At 44.6% G+C, this 14,723-nt stretch overlaps 4 protein-coding genes, 1 long non-coding RNA gene and 1 pseudogene across 12 annotated transcripts; 4 read left to right on the forward strand and 2 right to left on the reverse strand.

Annotated features, from left to right (window-relative positions):
- Positions 1-248: 248 nt before the first annotated feature.
- Positions 249-3,310, reverse strand: LOC123466975. 8 transcript variants are annotated; one of them, XR_006641580.1, is made up of 8 exons: positions 1,855-2,077; positions 1,629-1,771; positions 1,544-1,570; positions 1,325-1,476; positions 1,113-1,225; positions 857-969; positions 568-699; positions 249-469 (listed from the first exon to the last, which is right to left on the reverse strand). It is a non-coding gene; the product is annotated as an uncharacterized LOC123466975 (long non-coding RNA). The 8 variants fall into 8 exon arrangements; XR_006641576.1 differs by lacking the exon at positions 1,855-2,077 and adding an exon at positions 2,344-3,310 and having other exon boundaries at positions 1,325-1,570; XR_006641575.1 differs by having other exon boundaries at positions 1,325-1,570; positions 1,920-2,077.
- A 264-nt stretch (positions 3,311-3,574) lies between these two features.
- On the forward strand, positions 3,575-5,062 carry LOC123466977 (annotated as a pseudogene).
- Positions 5,063-5,481: 419 nt separating this feature from the next.
- On the forward strand, positions 5,482-6,352 carry LOC123466433 (cuticle protein 6-like; the record flags this gene model as incomplete). The annotated part of the gene is given in 2 exon segments (XM_045167016.1): positions 5,482-5,500; positions 5,613-6,352. Coding segments are annotated over 2 exon segments (714 nt in total). The 3' UTR covers positions 6,315-6,352.
- Positions 6,353-7,932: 1,580 nt separating this feature from the next.
- Positions 7,933-12,375, reverse strand: LOC116929165. The gene is made up of 3 exons (XM_032936323.2): positions 12,221-12,375; positions 11,762-12,029; positions 7,933-8,710 (listed from the first exon to the last, which is right to left on the reverse strand). Exons 1-3 carry the CDS (start codon positions 12,349-12,351, stop codon positions 8,231-8,233), a joined length of 879 nt encoding a protein of 292 aa, XP_032792214.2. The 5' UTR covers positions 12,352-12,375; the 3' UTR covers positions 7,933-8,230.
- On the forward strand, positions 9,492-11,499 carry LOC123466979. The gene has a single exon (XM_045167014.1). The coding sequence runs from the start codon at positions 9,858-9,860 to the stop codon at positions 11,055-11,057; it is 1,200 nt and encodes a 399-aa protein (XP_045022949.1). The 5' UTR covers positions 9,492-9,857; the 3' UTR covers positions 11,058-11,499.
- Positions 12,376-13,034: 659 nt separating the features above from the next.
- LOC116929167 (cuticle protein 3) lies at positions 13,035-14,184 on the forward strand. Its single transcript, XM_045167015.1, has 2 exons — positions 13,035-13,189; positions 13,279-14,184. The coding sequence occupies exons 1-2, from the start codon at positions 13,178-13,180 to the stop codon at positions 14,053-14,055; spliced, it is 789 nt and encodes a 262-aa protein (XP_045022950.1). The 5' UTR covers positions 13,035-13,177; the 3' UTR covers positions 14,056-14,184.
- Positions 14,185-14,723: the final 539 nt, after the last annotated feature.

Here is a 14,723-nt window from a genome sequence, read left to right on the forward strand (position 1 = left end):
TAGAAGGTCAAACTTGCTTTAACAACTTAAAACAATTCGAAACATCAAATCTGATCGCTAGTATGAAGAAGAAATGAGAAACCACTGTCTGTAAAAAAAAAAAAAAAATACTCGGTCATAGAACAAGTATTTTAAACCGTAGAAATTGAGATATGTGAAACGACGACGTATCCATTTATCTCGTATCATCACATTTTGGTCAATCATAAGATTCTGAACGGTCTAGAAAAGTATCTCAAATTACCCGAAGATTGCGCCCGAGTTGCTGTAAACTAGTGACGACCTGCTCGGATTCATCTTTACACAGGAAACCGTTATCGATATGGATGGTCTGCACTCGCGACGAGTCCTCACCCTGTAGAAGTGCTTTATGGAGAAGGGTAGCACAAACGGCGGAATCGATTTCGCCGCTTACCAGCACGAGCACGATCTTACGCCCTAACATACGCCGGACGTAATCGATACACTGCTGCTTATTTTATGACATAATTGTTTTCTCTGGCATGTTAAATACTGCTGTGAAATGTTTTGAATAATAAAAATTTGATATGAAACAGAATTGGTTACCTAATTCTTTGTTGAGTAATTGCATGCATAAGAGCATAACAAATTCCCTGAACTGGAAGACCACAAGTAAAGATTGCTGGGTCGTAAAGTGGGGCATGTTCTGCGTAAACCGGGCGTAAACTGAGTTGGGACCTGTTCAAAAGTAATGTGAAATTCATTTTCGGCTCAGCCATTTCATTAACTTAACCCTGAACATACACTTCCATGTTTTCAAAAGTTAAGTGTAACAATATCATTAAGTAAAAAAGCCAACTAAAAAATGTCTGATTTGTTTGTTTTCAATGTTTACCTCCTCAAAATTATAATTGCGTTATACTCTTGTTGAAGCATATGGTCAGCTGAGGTTTCGAGGGCTAGAATGTCAGATTTTACATATTGTTCTCTGACTCAGCAATCAATAACCTAAAAAATAAATTTTTTTATCAACACATTTTTATATCATCTATCACCCATGGCTTTGTGGATGGGTGTCTGCCTGGAAAGCTGAAGATTGTGGAATCAATCTCCGGCTTTCGTACTTTGACCCGCTCTAAGTTGCTGCATACCATTTCTGCATACCATTTTCACTGCCATGGAATAGGTCTATCAAATTTTCTTGAACCCCCAACGGAAATCATTTGTAGTTTTTACAGCTCCATAACGGTTGAATTAGAAATAGCTGTCATTCCCAATCAGTTTTTGTAAGCTCCGGACGGAAAAAGAAAAAGAAAGAACGGGGACAGGTGGGAGTGGAAGAACAAAAAAATCAGCCATCTACCGTTATTGTATACATGGACGACTGAAGGCTGAATTTGAGCGTTTCCATCAGAATTGCAGCATCGGTAGCGTTACATTTCTACTGAGGAAATGCAAATCCCCAACCATAGCAATAATGTAGTTAGACCAAACTTTAAACATTATGTTCAGTGCCTGTCGATTTTAGACGGAAACGTTTAATAGTCAGTCTGAATTCCTGTTTTGACTTTAGAATGTTCACCTCACATTCAGCCATTTCAAAGAAGATCTAAAGAATTGCCAACATCAAACATACCTCCAAAAACAAGATAGAATTCATATAATACCTGTTTAGGATTTTCTTTTGTTTGATGATTCTTGAGTTGAGGTTGGAAGTATTTTATTCTTGTGTTGCTCTTTCACATTTCGTTCAATCTTCTTGCACTTGTTATGTAACTCCTCGAAATCTAATTTCTGAGAAGTTTTAACACTTTCCAAAAATATTCACATATCAAATAAGGTATATAATGCCACCACAGACTAAATAATATTGTCAAAATGAAACGAAAAAACTTTGAACTTCATTTCTGTCTTAATGCTTCCAGCTGTTTTGAATACTGTGTATCCATATGAATTACTTTTTCTTGTAAGGAGGCTAGCTGCTGACACACTTTAAGCTCTCTTTTCCACATAGATGCAATAACGGTTTGGAGATTTGATCGCAAAATGGTGGTTTCCCCATTTTACCATGATTCTTCTGTGACATCGAAATTATTAAAAACCTTGCTGACACAACAGAACGACATGCGTTGTCAATTCTTCAAATGGGAGTAAGAAGCTACAGAAAACGACAAAATAAAAACTGTATAAATACATGAAACCTTACCGGCGACTTTTTGGTTGACAAACAACCTGTTTACAAAACCTTTCCCCTTCCAATCAATTTACAAAACTTTTCCTATTCCAATCAACACGCCATATCATTCATAAATAAGTTTCAATTTCGTAAAAACCGGTTACAGGTATACAAACTTTCTTATAGCTCTTTAGCTTATAGATTACCATGGTTATGGTTACTTTATCTGACACAAAATGTTTCTTTTCCAAGCTAAACGCTATCCAGCGACGGACACAAACATCGCAAGCCTGAAGTTGATTTTCATAGCTTCGTTCTTCGTAAATAAGACACTTAAAAATCGTAAAAACGTTCCTAAGGAATCTGCTATTACGTCAACTTTCCAAAAACACCAATTCGGTACCAGCTCCACGACAACCAGCCAGTGCTTCCACTCCGATTTTTTTCATCTGGCCTTCGACGTTGCCAGATATGGCCAATTATGGCCAAATATAATTTTCAAAATAGCCAAAAATTTAGCCAAAATTATATACATAAAAAATCGAAATCACTCATTGCAGAATTTCTTTATTAAAAACAAGTTTTTCTTTGAAACTGTTAGACATTATTTCCAAGTTTACATTAGTAAAAATACAGGAACGAACAATCAAGCAAAACAATATACTACGATCACAGGATTCAAAGCGTGAGATATTGCTTGCTAATCAGAATCAGAACTTACAATGGCAGCATTGGTTTTCACTGTTTTAGAAAGTTGTAACAGCGAATCAGGAATTGTAATACTACCAGCATATGCCTTATTATTATTTTTTAACCAAATCTTTCCCTTCATTACAGCATCGACCGATTTGTCGTGAAGGCCGTTTTTCAATCCATAAAATCAGAAACTTAGAAACCTTACTACTTGAAAGTTTGAATTGTAAATTTGTAGTCTGCTCCACTTTACTTTACAATATAATTTAGCGAGTCCCGACATTGCCAAACCCAAACGCTTGAAAAAGATGAAACTAAATAATACGAAAAGGGTATTTTTTGTTCTTTTAAATAATCTTAAGTATTTGCAAAAATTTTAGCAAAATCTTGAAAATGGCCAGGCCATGGCCACATGGCCAGACATACTGAAAATAGCCAAAATGGCCAAAAATAGCCACTTGTGGACGCACTGCAACCAGCCCTACCTGCTGCGGCTGAGCTGCCCCCTACCTGTGTTGAATCTGTGTTAAATCCCTATTACAGCAATCGCCATCTATCATCTATTAAGAAACACATTCGGCAAACCTAAAGCACAGACTAATCTTAGTCTGTGCCTAAAGTTCGGTTTCATTACTTCAATCCTTCGTAAATAAGATACCTAAAAATCAAGAAAAATTACGTGGGAATCTGCCTTTATATCAGCTTTCCAAAAACACTATTTCGGGACCGGCTCAAACCGGCAAAATGTGTCAAACATTTCTGAGCCACTCCAAAACCTGTGTTAAATCCCTATTAACGCCATCTACTCCGACCTATTACAACTAAAGCCATCTATTGAGAGAAATATCGTTAAAAACGGGGTCGGTGGTGTACTATCGGAACATTGAAAGTAATGAGAAGATGACCCATCTCTTTGGACAATGGATAAATAGCATATTATTTCTGTTTCATTGTTTTTAATTTCAACTGAAATTTGTCGATTTTATTCCGTTTAAACGAAACGTCAATCATTCACTGACACCAGGGCATATTTTCAATACGAACTAAACGAATTGTAACGCCAACCCATCTTGCCAATCAAAGCTTCACATCTGTTTTCTACATGAAATGACACTGCCGTTGAAAATAAAATCCAGCGTTTTAAATCCCCCCAAAAATGTCTTCACCAAATACAAAGACCAACTTGGGAAATGGCCGTTGTAAGAACCAGTCTCCGTTTTCGTTGTTATCGGATTAATTTTAATGGCGGCATCCGGACTGGTGGTTTACTACGTGTTCTGTGTTCCAGCCCAACCGTTCACCGACAATGCTGTAATGGATAACAAGGTCGATGTTAGCGTTGTTTGCCCCCCACCAGTTGCTCCAACCAACTGCCCTGCCCCACCCTGATAATTTACCTCTTTGCAATTTCGCACCGACTTGTCCGCCCATACCGGCCGTCCCTTGCGCCAGCGTTCCAGCTCAGGCATGTCGACCATGTCCAACTCATCCGCCGTGCACTGCGTGGAATTGCCAGCCGGTCACGTGTCCAACTGCGGCTCCGAATCGCGTCCCAAACATCATTGGCAATTTATCGTCGTACGAGATGACCAACACGAAAGCCATCGATTTGATTCGACGCTACCCACCGAACTCGTACGAACGCCTACAAGTGGCCGTTCAACTCTTGGGTTTCAGCATCGAATGGTGGGTCAATACGCTAACGGTGCGCAATTGCCGTTTCGACAAGAGACGGGTCTGCACGTTTTGCAAGGATCGCTATCGGTACCTGCGCTGCATTGTGGAAAACGAACTCGATTCCAACAGATACACGGACAGGGAATCCGGTAATGCCAACAGGATTTACATGTTCCATGACCGCGACGGTCGCGATTGGTTCCCGCCCAACTTCCGCCATCGTGTGGATCATTCGACTAAGAATGAGGCGTACACGGACAAGCAGGATCCGAATTACGATGTGACGTACGGCATGGAGACTGACACGTATGAGCATTTTTTCAAAACGCAAAAGGCGCTCAGCTTTTGGATTGATAGGCCGGGCACGCCCAACAGGAGGCACTGCACACCTTGCGACGGGAACGATTCGATGGAGCACGTCAAATGCACGACGTATGCACATTTTGATTGGGCTTTGGACTGGTGGCCACCGCATCAGTAGATGTTTCTGTTTGCTCTTTTTAATGTTGAAGACTAAATAAACTGGATAAAGTTGACAATGTTTTTGATTCATCAATCAATGATTTGCGCCATTAAAACAGACGCACTGGGCTTCGATGAAACCTAGCCTGTGTTTTAACCTAATTTAGCCTAATATTAACCTAATGTTATCCGAATCGAATGAATCAGAGGTATCGGTACTTGGTGAAAATTGGCGAGGCCATACATTCAGAACAGGAAGGGAAGGTAAACAACAAGTTAATAGACACGTCGGATCGGGGAAGGCCATCTGACGTTTTTGAACACAACGGGTGCTATTCTATCGCACAGGGCGTGGACATCAAGGACTATACGATAAGGAATCGTCTAACATTCGTTTTCGTACAGACAGCCTTCGATGTTTCACTGTCAAAACTGGCCAAGTGAACGGGGTATAAAAGACTAGGGCAGCAGCATGTCTTCAGTATCCATCCCGAGCTCATTCTGTACACGAGAACTACAATGAAATCCACGGTAAAAAGATTTCAATAACAATTGAATAATTCATTATTGTTTCATTTTCTCAGCCGAGGTTTGAATTAAATCTATATCATTTTGCCCCGAATTTCTATTATGCGGCTGACAGATTGCTTGCCTGTTGGTGTTGGCTGTCGCCGCCCAAGCTCAATACTTTGGCAACTACGGATACGGACTCGGTGGATATGGTGCATACTACGGAGGATACTACCCCTACACCGGTGTTCGAACTGCTGCCGTCCCTGCTGCCTACCCCGTTTCTTATGGCTACCCATCTTTCTCCGCCAGCCAGTACCACGCCCAGGATGAGCTCGGCCAGGCCCGTTTCGGCTATGCCCACCCAGGACAGGCCGCTTCCAACCTTCGTGATGCTTTCGGCAACCAAGTCGGCAGCTACGCTTACTTCAACCCAGAGGGTAAAGAGGTCCGCGTTTCCTACACCGCCGACTCACGAGGCTTCCGCGTCCTCTCCAACGACCTGCCCGTTGCCCCAGTCTCCAACTTGGTAGCACCCGTTCAGGTCCAGGACACTCCTGAGGTTGCCAAAGCTAAGGCTGAACACGCTGTGGCCGTTGCTGCTGCTCGGGCTGCTGCTCCCGCCACCCCAACCACCGAAGTCCGCTTGAAACGCCAAAGCGGAGCAGCTCATCCATTCCCCGCCCACGTCGGAGTTGGTCAGATCGGTGGAGCCCATCCCGGCCCTGCCCATGTTGGTGCCGGTCAAATCGGTGGTGCTCACCCTGGCCCTGCTCATGTCGGAGCTAACCACCGAGGTGGAGCTCATCCTTGCCCTGCTTTTGTCGCTTGTTAAGAAAAGAAATACAGTAATCTGGTCATTGTGTTTGAAAATCTTTGTTTCTGATTTGATTGATACTGAATCTATAGTTTGGCCTGTCGGTCATACATCGTTCCGTTATGCGTCTATTTCAGAATAGGAAAGACTCTTTTATCCCTTTCTCGTTGCGAAGGAAATAGGCAAACAGAAGCAGACTTGAATTGCTCAGTCCCCACAAAATGATTCTCTCGATCGCTGTGCCTACACTCACATTTTTTTAGGGTCATCGAAGATGCTTCGAACTCGATGCGAAATGAAGAGTGCGTCGAATTCGGAGGGGTATTGCTTCGAAACAGGAAGACCCCTTCTTCGAAGACCTATCAACTAACATTCGATGATAGTATTCGTTGACCCCTTCGATGCATTTGTCGAAGATAGGAGAATTGAAATAAAAGATTTGGATGGGACTGGTATTGAACACGGGACTCCCGGGTCGCAGTCGGATACTCATCCACTGCGCTAATCTAGACATATTATTTTGTCTTCACAATCATATGGTATTAGACGATAGGCGTTGGGACTTAGAAATTTTTCCGAAAATCCGAACATCACTTCCAATTCGCTTCCTACCACCAATCATAAACACCACACAAATGAAGATCTAATGGACAACGGTGCTGTGTTATGAAACTTGAATAAAAGGAGGTGAAATCTAATAAAATCCACATTTCTTTATATCTTTTAGCCATATTGGTTGCCAGATGAAACTATTTATAGCATAGCTTCGAATTTGTAGCTTCGCAATAACATTGCTACATAGCTTCGGAGCTTGTTGTGGTATAAAATGGACGCTACGATGAATACGTCTACGAACTTTGAATGTAATAGCTCGTTTCGAAGCATAGGGGGTCTACGAATTAGGGGGCCTCCCTTCGAAGCTCGAACTTGGTGCTACGAAGCCTTCGACGCATGCGATGGTCATCGAAAGGGTCTCCGAAGCGACTATCCACTTCCTTCGGTGACCTTACAAAATGTGATTGTCGTTTCGAAGCATAGGGGATCTACGAATTAGGGGCCTCCCTTCGAAGCTCGAACATGGTGCTACGAAGCCTTTGAAGCATGCGATGGTCATCGAAAGGGTCTCCGAAGCGACTATCCACTTCCTTCGGTGACCCTAAAAAATTGTGAGTGTATGTGTAATAGAACCACCGTGAACGTATATCGTACCAGAGAACACGATTCGTTTCCGAATTCTATACGAAAAACACACAAAAAAACAGAACATTAAAAGTCCCAGCAGTTGAGTGCGGTTGGAAAAGGGATATTTACTCAAATCGTTGTTGATTTGGTTTGATGGGACGGAGAAATCCAAGGGGTATCAGCGCTACGCCAGGTAGTAGTACCATCAGATGATTATGTCACAAAATCGTTATAAATAAATTACGCAATTATCAATACGCAAGTATTTAAATATAATTTTTGAATGTAGTCAACAGTCTGGTTTTAATGATGTGTGATTTGATTCGAGTCGCTGACGATATAGGAAAACAGCAGTTTCAGCTCGGTTGGCCCTACGATGGCGTCCTCCGTGCACACAACATTTTCAAAAACAAATAATGCAGATCTTTAGACAGCAATTGATGCGAATCAAAAATAATTGTTCTTGAATTCTATTTCGTTTTCTATGTGCAAAATGTGTTTAACCAATGTTGCCGATTTGACATGGTAAGAAGAAAGTGCAATTATTTCACATACTCAAACGTAATAAAGTGACTGATTCATTCACGCCCAAATAATTCACGTGTCAAATAAGAATCAAGTTGCATAGTTGAGTGAAGGAACTATCAGTCTGGAACACTGCATCACCAAGACGAAGCGAGAGTACCAAACAAACCGTTTGGTATACACAAAGCCTATAGGTGTTGGTTGCAGCATAGTCCGGCTCGCGTTCATTACGAGTAGCTGACTGAAGAAATCGTTATTTGGGTGGCCTTATTCCCGTCCGGAAAAATCACGTCACCGATGGCTGTTACGAAAAACTGCTCTTCTTGAGAAATAAGGTATTCTTCAACTCCTGGTACAACACTGTACGGGGCGATGTGGTTAGCGCTTTTCTTTCCCTGGATTATAAAAAGCGTCCCTTGCCCGCTGGAAGTACTGGCGTAATTTTGAGCAATTTCCAAATTCGTACTAGATGACAGGAACCTGTTGAAACGGATATACTGGTTCACTTCAGCTGGCACTGTGTAACTGACTCCCCTGTAAAGCTCAAAGTCATAATCTTGACACGCTAGCAAAAGAAGACCAAAATATCCCTTGTAGTAGTATGAATTATAGTCTGAATCATCGCCGAATGCACTTGTTTCTTCATTGAACGCAGCATAAAGATATTCTGGTTCTGTCATGGAGTACGCATATGCGGCCAATTGTTCCTGTAAAAGATATTGTCGCGGTTATTTGAGGCCCCATGGACTAGTTGTCACGTCCGGCGCTTCTGTATCGGCTATTGACCGCAACTCTACCCGAGATGTCCGGCAGTCTTGTCAGCAGATATTTCTCCCGGTAGCTGCTGTCTACGTTAGTGCATAAATACTTGTGTGTGTCCCTTGCTGTGCCCCCAGTCTAGTTGTAACTGTTTGTTAGTACTGTGTGTGTGGGAGCGCACCGACAATGAATACAAACTTAATCGCTACTTGAGTCTCAGCGTTATTCCTCGGTGTTACATGGTGGAGATGCAGAACTTGTGGTAAGTCTTTGCGCTGTTTCATTCTATTGTGCTCTAGTTGTGCGGAGGCGGAGGCTGTCAGGGGCTTCCGAGAGTCGTCGACCCAACTGGCCTATGCGCCTTAAACTGTTGGGGTACGAAGCCACAGCACCGGCCGTGTGACAGGCGATTAGGATGTGATAGCGCGGGGACGGCCATAAGAATTTCTGGGGAGGTAGGTGGGACCTAGTGGTGATTAAGGGGGCGTGGAGGCGGACAGTGGTGCGCTGCAAGGCGGTAGATCACCGCCGGTAACGATTGAAAAATCGGGAGTTTAGACGAAGAGTCGTTCGTCGGGAGGCGGTAGGTTACCGTTGTGAGCGATCGGAAGATCGGATTTAGACGAAGAGTCGTTCGTCGGGAGGCGGTAGGTTACCGTTCTGAGCGATCTGAGGATCGGGTTTTAGACGAAGAGTCGTTCGTCGGGAGGCGGTAGGTTACCGTTGTGAGCGATCGGAAGATCGGATTTAGACGAAGAGTCATTCGTCGGGAGGCGGTAGGTTACCGTTGTGAGCGATCGGAAGATCGGATTTAGACGAAGAGTCATTCGTCGGGAGGCGGTAGGTTACCGTTCTGAGCGATCTGATGATCGGGTTTTAGACGAAGAGTCGTTCGTCGGGAGGCGGTAGGTTACCGTTGTGAGCGATCGGAAGATCGGATTTAGACGAAGAGTCGTTCGTCGGGAGGCGGTAGGTTACCGTTGTGAGCGATCGGAAGATCGGATTTAGACGAAGAGTCATTCGTCGGGAGGCGGTAGGTTACCGTTGTGGGCGATCTGAGGATCGGGCTTTAGACAAATAGTCAGAAGGCAGTAGATGAGTGGGGGTGCTGGTAGAGCCAGGGGAAGACAACGCCCTCGCGACGAGTTTGGGCGATTTGCGCCAAGGGTTGATCAAGCAATTGTAGGTGGTATCGTCGAAACCCTCAACCCGAGTAACCTTGTGCGAAGGAACGGGAGTCGAGTGGACGACTGTGTAGGTGTGCCAGGAGGATTATCCGGGTGGGAAGACCGTACACGGGTAATAACGAGAGAAAGTAATTTGGGGCAACATAAAGCTAGTATTAGCGAGGAAGAAACTGTAGCGTGGGCTGACGGCGAGGACAGCTCCAATTCGGAAAGCAGTGAAGGTGAGTTAGAGTGGGATTTTGAGGCTTTTCGGCGCAGATCCTCGGTGGTAAGCGCTCGATTGCTACGCAGCAGGGCCGCCAGAAATCCTGTTGTAGCTGGGGTAGTCGCAACCCTTAATCCCGTAGGGATGGCGGCCCAGATTAAATTCCAGACTCCCCCCACATTCACCGGGCGGGATGGGGAAGACGTAGTAAGTTGGATCCATCGCTACGAAAAGGTGGGGAGATACAACCGGTGGGGTGAAAACGAGCTCAGGGACCACATCGAGCTGTCGTTAGAAGGGGCTGCGGGTAAATGGTATGCATGCATGGAGGCATCAGGCAACCTTCCCGCTGCGTGGTCAGACGCACAGGGGCCCCCGGTGGTGGCAGGAGTAAAATCAGCGCTGTTAACACAGTTTACGCCCGTAAACTATGTGCAACATAACGAGGTTAAACTGCGCGGGAGGAAGCAGGGAATTGAAGAATCGACCCTAGAATACTACTACGATGTGCTCGATCTATGCCGTAGGGTAGATCCGCATATGGCTGAGGCCACGAAGCTAGCACGTCTCTGGCAGGGTTTGCGTCCTAGTGTCCTAGAAAAACTATGGAGTTTAAAGCCCACCAACTGCAATGAGTTTCTCCAAGAAGTAAAACGCTTCCAGGAAATGACCGATCGAGGGAAGCAATACGAGTGGGCTATGGGAGTTATGGGAAGGGAGGAAAGACCCACGCATGACCCATCGCAGCAAGATGCAACGGTAGAAACGAGGTTGGAAAAAATCGAGAGAATGCTGGGAGTTATGGGAAGGGAGGAAAAACCCACGTATGACCCATCGCAGCAAGATGCAACGGTAGAAACGAGGTTGGAAAAGATCGAGAGAATGTTGGAGGAATTAATGTAGAGAAGAAAAAGAGCGGCGTGAAAGCAGCCGGAGAAGGAGAAGCAGAGGGGAGGACTTGGCCAAGTTGAAGACCCAATTGGTAGAGAAGAGCGACACTGCATGGAAATTCTTCGATGGCAGGAGCGGTTGACTTGCTGAAAGTGGAAAAATCCCCCAACTTATGTTATTTTATGAACTCATGTACTTTTTTTTTTTTTTTCTCTCTCTCTCTCTCGGTTGATGTTTGGCAAGGTATTGTCTTTGTAGAGTGTAGAGGGGTCAAATGTTACCCATGGTATGTTGAGTTTTTGGGATATAGAGTCTTATAGGAAAGTAATAGCGGTCGGGACGACTCGCTATCTAGGGAGGGAGATGTCGCGGTTATTTGAGGCCCCATGGACTAGTTGTCACGTCCGGCGCTTCTGTATCGGCTATTGACCGCAACTCTACCCGAGATGTCCGGCAGTCTTGTCAGCAGATATTTCTCCCGGTAGCTGCTGTCTACGTTAGTGCATAAATACTTGTGTGTGTCCCTTGCTGTGCCCCCAGTCTAGTTGTAACTGTTTGTTAGTACTGTGTGTGTGGGAGCGCACCGACAATGAATACAAACTTAATCGCTACTTGAGTCTCAGCGTTATTCCTCGGTGTTACAATATTCACAAATCAAGTTTTTGTCATACTTCTAACGCCCTTTTTTTGGGGGGTGGGGAGATGGGGTGGCTTACTGAATTGTAAGTAGGGTTAGCAGCGACAGCGATGTCCCAAGTAATTCTTAATTTTTCATTGTTTGCCATATCGTCCTCGAGCATAATCTCTGCTCGAACCGTAGGAAGTACTGCAGGATCCACCTCGTAAAGATCGTACGTGACGTTCATGTACAAGTTGGGTTGACGATAGAAGGGTTCGTATGACCTTTCTACTCCGTATGCGTCTATATCGACTTTCACACCACGACGAGTTTGGATGCCTGATGGGGGACTGATTATTGGCGATCTATAGATTGCACGTGCAAATGGGAAAATGCTAAATCTTACAACACAACATTCGTGGCTGCTATACGATATTATAAACAAATGGTCAGTTTAAAAAAAATGTTTGTTACATTGTGTAGCAAGGAAGTGAAAAATGTGGCTGTTTAAAGTAATAAGCAAACATGTATAATTTAATTAGCAGGTTGTACTCACGTGTTACTTAAAAGACCATTGAACAGAAGAACAGCAAGCAAGGCAAACATTTTATTCAGCGCCATCGTCGGAAAAGCTTCAGATCTGCCCAACTGTGTGGCGAACATTGTAGTCTTGCTGAGCTCAGCCATTTTAAATATTAGAGCGTTTATTCATGTAGGTTATACTCGGCAAGCCATTCCAGTTGTCTATTAGATAACCACAAAAAACAAACATCTGTTTGTGGTAAGACCCAGAAGCACTGCCCCCGTTGACCCTTATTCCCTTTTGAAGCCTGTAAGTACTCGAATAGGAAGTAACACTTGTACGCATCAAACGAGGGCTGTTGCGGCAGCAGTGTCAATATATATATCTAAACGAAACGCTACACGCCAAACAGATGATGTTTTTTAAAAAAATTGCGCTTTCCCTTACTCTTGATCGTGGCAACATAGGCTGGGACAACTAAACTGCTCCAAAACAAATTGATTGCATCAGACAGGACGGTGGTGGCTCTCTACTATGCGTAACAGCGTAAATTTTTGAAGTTCAATCATTTTGAATCTCAACTCATTCGAAGGGAAGACGAAATGAAATTCGATGTAAGATAAGTGGGCAAGCTTTGCTGAGTGATGTGGGTCTACAACTTGATCTTCGCCGATCAAGCGCAGCATGAATCATTTCCTTTTCGATGCAAGCAAATATTGACGCCAAAGAATTCATCAAAAATGAGTTAGTAACATCTTGTTGTCTCGTATCAAGGTCGTTAAGCGATTGCACGCGTGAATAAGGATGTCCATGATTTAGGGTGTTGTCAAGGCAAAACAATTGAGAAACCTGCAGACTTGTCTTCGACTTGACTACCTTGGATGCTCACGTTGGCTTCTGGAGTAGGTGGACGAGTATAAAAACGCCGGGCAACAGTCGATCAATAGCATTCTTACCGAGCTCCTCTTCTCTACTCTTCAGCGAACTACGATGAAGTCCACGGTAAAACTATGTTCCATCATTGTCTTCATCGCTCGGCACAAAATGAATTCAAACAATACTTTATTGCGTTTTTTCATTGACATTTACAGATTGCGTGCCTGTTGGTGTTGGCTGTCGCCGCCCAAGCTCAATACTTTGGCAACTACGGATACGGACTCGGTGGATATGGTGGATATGGTGGATACTACGGAGGATACTACCCCTACACCGGTGTTGTTCCCTCAACTGCCGTTCCCGCTGCCGTCCCCACTGCCGTTCGCGCTGCCGTCCCTGCTGCCTACCCCGTTGCTTATGGCTACCCATCTTTCACCGCCAGCCAGTACCACTCCCAGGATGAGCTCGGACAGGCCAGCTACGGTTATGCCCACCCTGGACAGTCCGCTTCCAACCTTCGTGATGCTTTCGGCAACCAAGTCGGCAGCTACGCTTACCTCAACCCAGAGGGTAAAGAGGTCCGCGTTTCCTACACCGCTGACTCCCGAGGCTTCCGCGTCCTCTCCAACGACCTGCCCGTTGCCCCAGTCTCCAACTTGGTAGCACCCGTCCCAGTCCAGGACACACCCGAGGTAGCCGCTGCCAAGGCGGAATTCGCCATCAAATACGCCGAGGCCAAAGCTGCCGCTACTCCGGCTGCTGCTCCAGTCCGCGCTAAACGCCAGATCCTGAACTACGGTGCCACTCCATTCGCTTACAACTACCCCGGCTACAACTACCCCGCCTACAACTACGGCTACGCCGCTGCTCCTTTCGCTTACAACTTCGCCGCTCCCGCTGCAGTGGCTGCTCCCGCAGTGCCCGTCCGTGATGCCACTCTGACCAAGACCGTCCTCACTCCCGGACACGCCGTTGCTTACCGTGTCGACTAAAACATCGAACTGTTTCCGCTTCCTTCATTCCTGTCCTTTTTTTTCTTTCGTGGTTTTGATTTGTTTCTAAAATCTTTTTTATTCAATCGTTTTGTAATAAAAAAAGAGGGAAAAAAAAACAAAAACCAACTTATGTCTCCATTCAAATATCTTACTGAATAGAACTCGAAATGAATGAAAATCAAACTGATAAATCAAAGCCGATATGTGCCATATTCAGTTTAAGCCGTTAATGTAAGAAGGTAACTGATTGTTAAGTTCAGCTGCAGCAGCTTCAAATTCAGGGCTACATGCGAGGCCAATAACATACACAACTGAAAGCGGACTGCAATTGCGCATTGAGCCACCCACAAATGTATGAAGAGGCCTCTCTATTGTCTCTGTAATCCTGAATGCCGTTGACATTATGAAAAGGGATTCGCAACATCATCTCTCCCATTCTCAAATCGCAGCTCTTTACTCTCTTTAGTCCATCGCCAATGGCACTGTATAATGCAACCATCTATGTGAAAGAGGTCAATCATCGATTCGCTGTGTGGCGCTTTCATTGCCACGTCAATGCTGAAAAGGTATACATAACCACGTCAAGGCAATTCTTGCGAATTGATGGCGATAACATGCCCCAATCAGAAAGCAACCCTATATAGATACGTTGGAAAGATTGTTCT

The sequence above is a fragment of the Daphnia magna genome, unplaced genomic scaffold (genome assembly GCF_020631705.1).
Source record: "Daphnia magna isolate NIES unplaced genomic scaffold, ASM2063170v1.1 Dm_contigs130, whole genome shotgun sequence".
NCBI lineage: Eukaryota > Metazoa > Arthropoda > Branchiopoda > Diplostraca > Daphniidae > Daphnia > Daphnia magna.